Source organism: Geotrypetes seraphini, chromosome 16, assembly GCF_902459505.1.
Source record: "Geotrypetes seraphini chromosome 16, aGeoSer1.1, whole genome shotgun sequence".
NCBI classification, from domain to species: Eukaryota; Metazoa; Chordata; class Amphibia; order Gymnophiona; family Dermophiidae; genus Geotrypetes; species Geotrypetes seraphini.
Window position 1 is genome coordinate 9118461 of NC_047099.1, and position 9934 is coordinate 9128394.

The 9934-nt window shown below is 39.1% G+C and overlaps 1 protein-coding gene across 1 annotated transcript; it reads right to left on the reverse strand.

Annotated features, from left to right (window-relative positions):
• Positions 1-9934, reverse strand: LOC117350518. Its single transcript, XM_033924815.1, has 3 exons — positions 9017-9934; positions 5748-5856; positions 1-965 (listed from the first exon to the last, which is right to left on the reverse strand). Exons 1-3 carry the CDS (start codon positions 9932-9934, stop codon positions 1-3), a joined length of 1992 nt encoding a protein of 663 aa, XP_033780706.1.

The following is a 9934-nucleotide window of genomic DNA, read 5'->3' on the forward strand; positions in this document are numbered from 1 at the left end:
TCAGTTGATATTTATATGCAGAGAAAACACTTTCTTACCTATCAGCTTCTTCATGGATTTTTTTACCTTCTCGTTTCTGAGAGTATAAATAAAAGGGTTTAACAGAGGAGTCACGATGGCGAAAAAAACAGATACCAGTTTATCTACTGCAAATGTCAATGGTGGTCTCATGTACGTAAAGAGAAGGGGGCCAAAAAACAAAGTGACCACCACCAGATGGGAGGCACAGGTAGAGAAAGCTTTCAGCTTCCCCTCAGTTGAACGAATTTTTAAGATGGTGGAGATGATGTGTACGTAAGAAACAAACAATACTGAGAAAGAAAAAAGGGAGATGGTTCCACTGTTAATCATGTCGGCAGTTTCACTGATGAAAGTTCTAGAGCAAGCCAACACAGATAAGGGGTGGGTGTCACAAAAGAAGTGATCTATCTCATTAGGACCACAAAAGGGCATCTGAATTACTGGAAATACCTGACCAAAGCCATGCATTAAACCACCTACCAAAGTGCAAGCTATCAACAGGAAACAGACTTGCTTGTTCATTATCGTGGTATAACGCAAAGGATTGCAGATGGCAACGTAGCGGTCATAAGCCATCAGGGTCAGATGAAGGATTTCTGTACCCCCGAAGAAATGCAGGAAAAACACTTGAGCAATGCAGCCTTTGTATGAGATGATTTTGCTCTGCAACAGAAAGTTTAGCAGGAAATTGGGGACAGTGACATTGGAAAGGCTCAAATCTAAGAAAGAGAGGTGACTGAGGAAGAAGTACATGGGAGAGTGCAGGTTTGAATCCACATATATGGTTATCATAATGAGAAGATTCCCAGCTACAGTGAGCAGGTACATGGCTAGAATTAGCGTGAAGTATATTATCTGTAAATCTGGATTGTTAGAAAGTCCCAGAAGGATGAATTGAGAGACTCCGGTTTCATTCTTGACTGCCATTCCTTGCACTTCATCAACTGTTCGAAACAGAAACACAAGACAATAGAAAGAACTCAAGAGACAGACACTCAAAGGACATTCATATTCTTTAGAAGGACTTCTTGAGATCATGTGCCATGCTCTGTGTCTAGTCCTTTTTGAATCCAGGATAAAGATCACATATTTCAGGTTACATTTACATCCTGACTTTCTATAATAAATTATCTGAGAATATCTTGGTTCTAAGCTCTATATACTGTATATGCTTCTCTTGACTAGATCATAACTTCTATGGAGTGTCTCTTATATGGATCTGTACAGTTCTGCATTCACCTGGCCGTGTTTTAGAGATGAAATAAGAAGAAGAACATAAGTTGCCAGATAACTTTGATCTTTCAAATTCTCTTCAATTCTCTTCTATTTTGGGCTTATATACAACTTTAAATGCTCAAGAAACCCTCTCCTCACAAAGTAACTTTGCCCTCTAAATGAATTATATTGCTTATTTGCTCATAATCTAACAGACATCCCATAGTTATACCTCATTAACTCTTCATCCAAGTGTTAGATTACAGCTTCTTATAAGCTACTTTCTATGGCTTTAAATTCCCCTTGAAAACATATTTTTATAGATTGATAAAAGGGTTCTTTAAATGGTTATACATCTCATTGCCTCAGAACAAGTTCTTCATGGTGTCTCCTCTGAGGATTTTGAATAAAATTCTGCCCATCTGTAGACAAATGAAGGGTTTATTATAATAAATCCAGCACCAACCCATGGATCAATATGTTTCCTGTATGAAATCTACTCACTTTGTGCTACCCACTGGCCACCTTCTCCCAAACTCGAGCACAGTTCATACAATTTTCTCAAATTGCTCAGTTACATGGAATAAACCCAGGGGGGCTTTTTATAATCTCACATGACTTCTTTTCTTCTGAAGGGAATGAAATATGTTTAATATCAGTCATGCTCTAAAAGTAAATAATAGAATGTATGATCTATGTAATTACGAAGCGATGGAAGCTGACAATTGCAATAATTATTTTTCACATGTGAAGGAAAGATTTGGGAAGACACAATGAGACACAGAAGGTGAGGTGGAACAAGGAGAATCAAGGTGAACAAGATAGGAGATGAATACATACTGAAACTGGCATACAGGCCAGCTACTAATTAGAGATGATAACATATGCCCTTGGATAGATATTCTTTTGGTGGAGAGACTGAAAACGACATTAATAAAAATAATGCAGGGCATTGCAGGTTGTTCAAAACACAGCAGCAAGATTGATAATGGGATTGTCGAAATATGATCACATTTCACCTCATCTCCAATTGCATTCGTTGCCAGTAGTTTTCAGAATTCAATATAAAGCAGTAATGATTTGTCACCAGTTCTTGTACGCAACCATAAAACAACATGTCTAATTATTTACCAAACTCTCTTGTGGGCCAAATATGAAAGTACCATGAAAAGGGATCTTTTAGAAAACTACTCAAGATGCAATTATTTGTAGACACCTTCTTCCAATTAATAATTTTTTACTGCTATTGTGGATGAATGATTATTCATCTTTGAATATAAGCCTTTGGTGTTACTTTGTAGATACTTTCTCTGCGGATTATTTGTTTGTTTATTACATTATGTTTTGATATAATTTTATGTATGTACATAAGAATTGCCACTGCTGGGTGACCAGTGGTCCATTGTGCCCAGCAGTCCACTCACACAGCGGCCCCCAGGTCAAAGACCAGTGCTCTAAATGAGTCCAGCCTCACCTGCATACGTTCCAGTTTAGCAGGAACTTGTCCAACTTGGTCTTGAATCCCTGGAGGGTGTTTTCCCCTATAACAGCCTCCGGAAGAGTGTTCCAGTTTTCTACCACTCTCTGGGTAAAGAAGAACTTCCTTAGGTTTGTACGGAATCTATCCCCTTTCAGCTTTAGAGAGTGCCTCCTTGTTCTTCCTACATTTCGATCATGTTCAAGATACTGACGGGAACAGACGTAGTAGATAAAAATAGATTGTTCACCCTCTCCAAGGTAGGAAGAACGAGAGGGCACTCTGTAAATCATGTAAACTGTTTAGTTCTAAAGGGTATATAAATTTTTTTAATAAATAAATCTAAATACAGATAGAAACTTACTTCATTTTATTTGGAGAGATCATCACTTGAATGATTCGTTTTCTGACTTGCACCACAAAGTGTAATTAAGAAATTCTGCAGGTTATGTAATGTCTGCCTCGCTAATTCTCCCAACAGTTACTGGATTGAGTCAAAAAGAAGGGTTGCTATGGATATAGTCATTAGTCTTTGGCATAAAACAAATTGGTCAAACTTAAATATCTCAATACTTTGAAAGAGACGCAGGAAAGGGGAAATATGATTAAAGACATTAAAATACCTCAGTGGCATAAATTTCAATTGAAATGAAGCTCCTGAATGAAGGAGCAAAAGATTTAGGTGACAGGGGACAAACTCAAGAGTGACTTAAGGAAATCCTGATAGACGTGGTGGAGAGAAAGTCTGTAGCTCAATTCAAGAAAGTTTGGGATAAGTCCATCGGATCTTGAGAGGATAGTAGATGGTATTGGCGGGCAGCTTGAATAGGTTATATGGTCTGTGTCTGACTTCATTTTCTCTGTTTCTTTGTCTTTCAAGTAAGAAGCAAGGTGATGTGCTTAAATTGCATATGGGGCTCGTGGGATTATAATCTTTGGAGAATTTTAAGAAAAGCAGATGAATAAACAATGTTGCTGTTTAGACTATTCACCAGTACATCAATGAAAAGAAACAATAGCTTGGAACCTATGGAGTCCATGGGGATAAATCTAATCTAATCTAATTCTTATTCTTATATACCAAATCATCTCCAAAAATTAGGAGCTCGATTTGGTTTACATAATTAGATCACAAAGAGAGATCCACAAATCTTACAGGAAGAATAGATAAGAACATAAGAATAGCCTTACTTGGTCAGACCAATGGTCCATCAAGTCCAGTAGCCCATTCTTACATGACCAATCCAGGTCACTAGTACCTGGCCAAAACCCAAGGAATAGCAACATTCCATGCTACCAATACAGGGCAAAATAAAGTCACTGCTGGATCATCAATGTAATTTGTACATTCGAGAAACTTCTTTTATACTTAGAACTCTGCTCAGAGACATGAAGGCTGATTACTCCGCCTCACCACCCAATCATTGCAGTGTTCAAAAAAGGCTCCAAGAAACTTTCAATAAATAAAGTGCTAGCCTTGACAGCTATGCTAACACTGTAAATGCTTCCATAAGATTTATATTGGTAAGAGATGACTTAACTTAGTGACTCGTTCCGACGTGCCACGTTTCGTTGCTGCGTCAGGGAACCGACAAAAGAGCTAGATTTAAAGCTGGAGGTGAAGTCACATAGGATTGAAAAACCTGGTTCACTCAACATATGTTTCTTCTTAAATATCTCGAACCAACCAAGAAACATATGTTGAGTGAACCAGGTTTTTCAATCCTATGTGACTTCACCTCCAGCTTTAAATCTAGCTGTTTTGTCGGTTCCCTGACGCAACAACGAAACGTGGCACGTCAGAACCAGTCACTAAGTTAAGTCATCTCTTACCAATATAAATCTTATGGAAGCATTTACAGTGTTAGCATAGCTGTCAAGGCTAGCACTTTATTTACTGAAAGTTTCTTGGAGCCTTTTTTGAACACTGCAATGATTGGGTGGTGAGGCGGAGTAATCAACCTTCATGTCTCTGAGCAGAGTTCTAAGTATAAAAGAAGTTTCTTGAATGTACAAATTACATTGATGATCCAGCAGTGACTTTATTTTGTTTCACTGACCACTTTAGTCACTCTATAATACTAACGGTCTGAATTGGTCACCCCTGTATATATTCTGTGACCAATACAGGGCAAGCAGTAACTTTCCCTCCAGGAACTTGTCCAAACCTTTCTTAAAACCAGCTACACTATCTTGCTCTTACCACAACCTCTGACAATGCGTTCAAGAGCTTAACTATTCTCTGAGTGAAAAAAAAAATTTCCTCCATTTGGTTTTAAAAGTATTTCCCTGTAACTTCATCGAGTGTCCCCTAGTCTTTGTAATTTGTGACGGAGTGAAAAATCAATCCACTTGTACCCATTCTACTCCACTCAGGATTTTGTAGACTTCAATCATATCTCCCCTCAGCCGTCTCTTTTCCAAGCTGAAGAGCCCTAACCATTTTAGTCTTTCCTCATATGAGAGGAGTTCCATCCCCTTTACCATCTTGGTCGTTCTTCTTTGAATCTTTTCTAATGCCACTAGAGATAAGGAGACCAGAACTGAATGCAATACTCCAGATGAGGTTGCACCATGGAGCGATACAGGGGCATTATAATATTCCTAGTCTTCTTAACCATCCCTATTATAATAATTCCTAGCATCTTGTTTGCTTTTTTGGTCCCCACCGCACATTGGGTGGAAGGTTTCATCGTATAGTCTACAATGATACCCAGATCCTTCTCATGGGTGCTAATCCCCAAGGTGGACCCACAACGGAGACTGCCCCAACTTTGTTGTTTGGCCTGATAACTTTTCAGCAGCCCCTCATAGTGGTTTAACAGAACCTGCTTGTCCTTTGCAATTGAAACTGAGATATTGATGTACCACTGGCTGACGACTCCAACACACTTTAGAGGAATTTTTATTCATAGCATATAAAATTGCAACCCAAAGTCTGCTCTTTATCATTAAGATGTCAAAATAATTTGTTATACTAGTTGTGACTCTGAAAATTCAACAGAAGGATTTTCAATAACCCATCCATTCCTACCCTTTTTCCTGCTTGCTGTGGTCCAACTCCCAAACATTGCCACAGAATCCAAGCCTTGCAAAGATTTGTTTTCAGCTGCAAAGGTTCCACACGTTGAGTTATATTCCTCCTAAATTTGGAGCATTGAGAGTTTATTTTTGCAAAAGTAAAAAGTCAGAGAGATCGGATAAAGATGGGGACAAACATCCCGTGCTCCTGTTTCTCACATCCGATCAGATTCTTTAAGGACACTTCTGCACATTGGTTACTAAAGAGGCATCAGCAAACAATATTTATATTACAAAACATCACAGAGTAAGACCATTCTTGATAATGACAGTTAATATACAATAGCAAAAGCTTATTTTCATTATTTATCTAATTTTTCCAATATTAACAAAAGCAAACAAGATAATAAACATTCTGTAAAGAATATTAAGCTTGATGTCTAATCCTTCAGATAGAAAAAAAAAGAGTCGATACTTGATGTGATTCTATGCAGCTAGGAAAGCATCCTGACTGATCAAATTGCTCATATGGAGCTATCGTAAGTATTCAAAAGCACATCACTGGATAAAATGCCTGAACATCAACACTAACCCCCAAATTCTAGAAAACAAAGCACTAAAAACTGCTAAAAAGATGGACATTGTTATGTAGACCTTCATGTCCAGACTACAGAAAGGTGCTGCAATTGAGCATCTGTCCACTGGACACCACCTTAATCACCCTACTGGTTGCTGTCCCCTTCCCTCTCCCCTTAATGTGAAACCAGCAAGGGATACAAGATTTGATGACATTTGATACGATATTCTTAACAAGACTCCATACAGATATGTGAAGCAGCCTAATGAATAATGCAGTGAATTGAGTATTAAGAGACCCAAGTTAAAATGTATTTATTTATTCAATTTCTATACCATTCTCCCAGGGGAGCTCAAAATGGTTTACAAAATGAATTTATTTAGATACTTAAGCATTTTTCCCTGTCTGTCCTGGTGGGCTCACAATCTCTCTATTGCAGGGGTCTCAAAGTCCGTCCTTGAGGGCCGCAATCCAGTCAGGTTTTCAGGATTTCCCCAGTGAATATGCATGAGATCTATGTGCATGCACTGCTTTCAATGCATATTTAATGGGGGAAATCCTGAAAACCCGGCTGGATTGCGGCCCTCAAGGAGGGACCTTGAGATCCCTGCTCTATTGTATCTGGGCAACTGGAACGACTAAGTGACTTGCCCAGGGTCTCAAGGAGCAGTGCAGATTTGAACCTTAGGGTGCTGAGGTTGTGGGCTGTAGGGAATGTGTGAGTGTGACTTTTCTTCTTACAAAATGTAAAGGGTTGGCGGGGTGCCTGGGTATGCATTCCATATTTTTCTTCTATTTGTTATCACTTTTCAGCGTTTTCTTTGTGAGGGGTGTCGATTCCCACTGTTTGCAGTGGATGGCTTACTTTATGTTCCCCCTATGGCTTTGGTGCTGTGCGGTTATGGCTGCCTTCTTTCGTGTATTATTGTATTGTTTTTACTTCTTTGTATTATTGTATTGTTTTTTCTATGGCCAGTTGCCTTGTTGTACCCTTTCTTCTAATAAAAATATATTACAAAAAAAAAAAAAAGGGTGCTGAGGTTGTAGCTTGAACCACAGCGCCACACTCTCCCCCTAAAATCTGCTTTGGTAACTTAGGGTGTATGCAGAAATTTTTGACCCTATATTTTTATTTCTTGTGGATTTGAAGCCTGCAGCTGGGGAATCCAATGCAAGCAGCCTAGACCACTGAGCCACATCGGTTGGCTAATCCCACCAGCTCTTTAAGTCTTTCTAATTGTAAAGCCTTGCAAATCCTGTACCTGAATATATAAGAGCCTGAAAGCCATTGGTGTATATTCTGTTCCTAGAGGGCTCACAATAAAAAATTAGAAACAGTTGAAGTGGATCTTGAGCCTGGATCCTCCGATTCTCAATCCAATGCTCTTCCTATTAGGCTATTCCACTACTCCAGAAGGATAACTGAGTGGCTATTTTATAAAATGTCAGAGAAACAGGAGACAACAACTTCCCCAAAAATGAAAAGAAAGAACAAACAGCGAAGGAGACTCTGGCGTCCAATCACCTTTATTGTATCACAAGACTAAACACGATCGTGTTTCGGCCCCAACTGGGCCTGCCTCAAGAGTCTGAAATTGTTTCTACATTTTTTTTCTTCACCAGTCCTATGACAAAAATGGAACGCATATATGCAATCCTCTGAAATACAGCCCAGTTGGGACCGAAACACGATCGTGTAAAGTCTTGTGATATAATAAAAGTGATTGGACATCACAGTCTCCACCATTTGTTCTTTCTTTGTTTTATAAGATGGACATTCCATTCATGACCCTTGTTCTCCCCGTTCATAATTTGGTTGCTCATGCTGGATGCTTTGAGCACATGGACATCCACCTCACATATCGACTAATTCAATCCACCTCAACCAGACATAGGAGAACCCACGCACCATTTCCACACCCTCCAACCAAAAAAACTGTACGAAAACCTCCTAGCCATTCGAGCTGCAACACTCGACCTCCAACTCTACAACCTATTGTCCTCGAACACAGACTACAAAATCTTCAAAAAAGAAATAAAAACCCTTCTATTAAAAAAACACATAAAACCGAACTAACTCAATCAGAAATGTCCCAAGCATCACCAACAACTACTCCATATATACTTCTAATACCATGACAATTCAGATGTATTCCTTAGCAAGTCAAAGAAATGTACAAACTGCTCCCTAAATACTTCTAATGTCCTGACAATCCATTTGTAATCCGCCTTGAACCGCAAGGTAATGGCGGAATAGAAATACCTAATGTAATGTAACATATGTTTTAGAACAGACTGTATCCTCTTCTAAAATATAACTAAGATGGACATCCATCTCTGATGTTCAGACTCAGACATCATATTCCGAGTCGGATTTCTTTTCTAAAATACTGCTACGAAATCTCAAACAAATAATTTGAAAAAGCACAAGCTATACAAGTTTAATAAGCATGTAGTATGTACAGAAATTAGTGTTCCTAGATTCCAGAGTAAACAGAGCAAGAGATCAAAGTCCCAGTTTTTGCTAAGAACAGCATAACTCAAAGAAAATTCCATTAAAAAAATGAATCAAGGGTAAAATAATAAAAATTATAGAGACTAGATTAAGGAGCATGTATCAATCAGTTAGAGCAGATGGTTTACATGAAGCTGTCTTTATTTAAAAGGACAGGAAATCAATTGGCATGCATCCCCAGAAAGCGTACTTTCCTGCCTCCCAACCTCTTCATGGCTTTTTTCACCTCCTCGTTTCTGAGAGTATAAATGAAAGGGTTTAACAAAGGCGTCACGAGGGCGAAAAAAACAGATATCAGTTTATCCGCTGCAAATGTCACCGGCGGTCTCATGTATATAAAAAGAAGGGGGCCAAAAAACAGAGTGACCACCACCAGATGGGAGGCACAGGTAGAGAAGGCTTTCAGCTTCCCCTCAGATGAACGAATCTTTAAGATGGTGGAGATGATGTGTATGTACGAAACAAACAACACCGTGAAAGAAAGAAAGGATATTGTTCCACTGTTGATCACATCTGCCGTTTCACTGATGAAGGTTCTAGAGCAAGCCAAGACAGATAAGGGGTGGGTGTCACAAAAGAAATGATTTATCTCATTTGGACCACAAAAGGGCAGCAAAATTACTGGAAATACCTGACCACAGCCGTGCATTAACCCACCTACCAAAGTACAAAATATCAGCAGGAGACAGACTCGCTTGTTCATTATCGTGGTATAGCGCAAAGGATTGCAGATGGCAACGTAGCGGTCATAAGACATCAGGGTCAGGTGAAGGCATTCTGTACCCCCAAAGAAATGCAGGAAAAATACTTGAGCAAGGCAGCCATTGAATGAGATGGTTTTTCTCCGTAAGATAAAGTTTACCAGGAAATTGGGGACAGTGACTGTGGAAAAGCTCAAATCTAAGAACGAGAGGTGGCTGAGGAAGATGTACATGGGAGAGTGCAGGTGAGAGTCCACGTATATGGTTATCATGATGAGAAGATTGCCAGCTACTGTGAACATGTACATGACTAGAAATAGCACAAAGAATATTATCTGTAAGTCTGGGTTGCTAGAAAGTCCATGGAGGATGAAATGTGTGACTCTGGTCTCATTCCTGAATGCCAT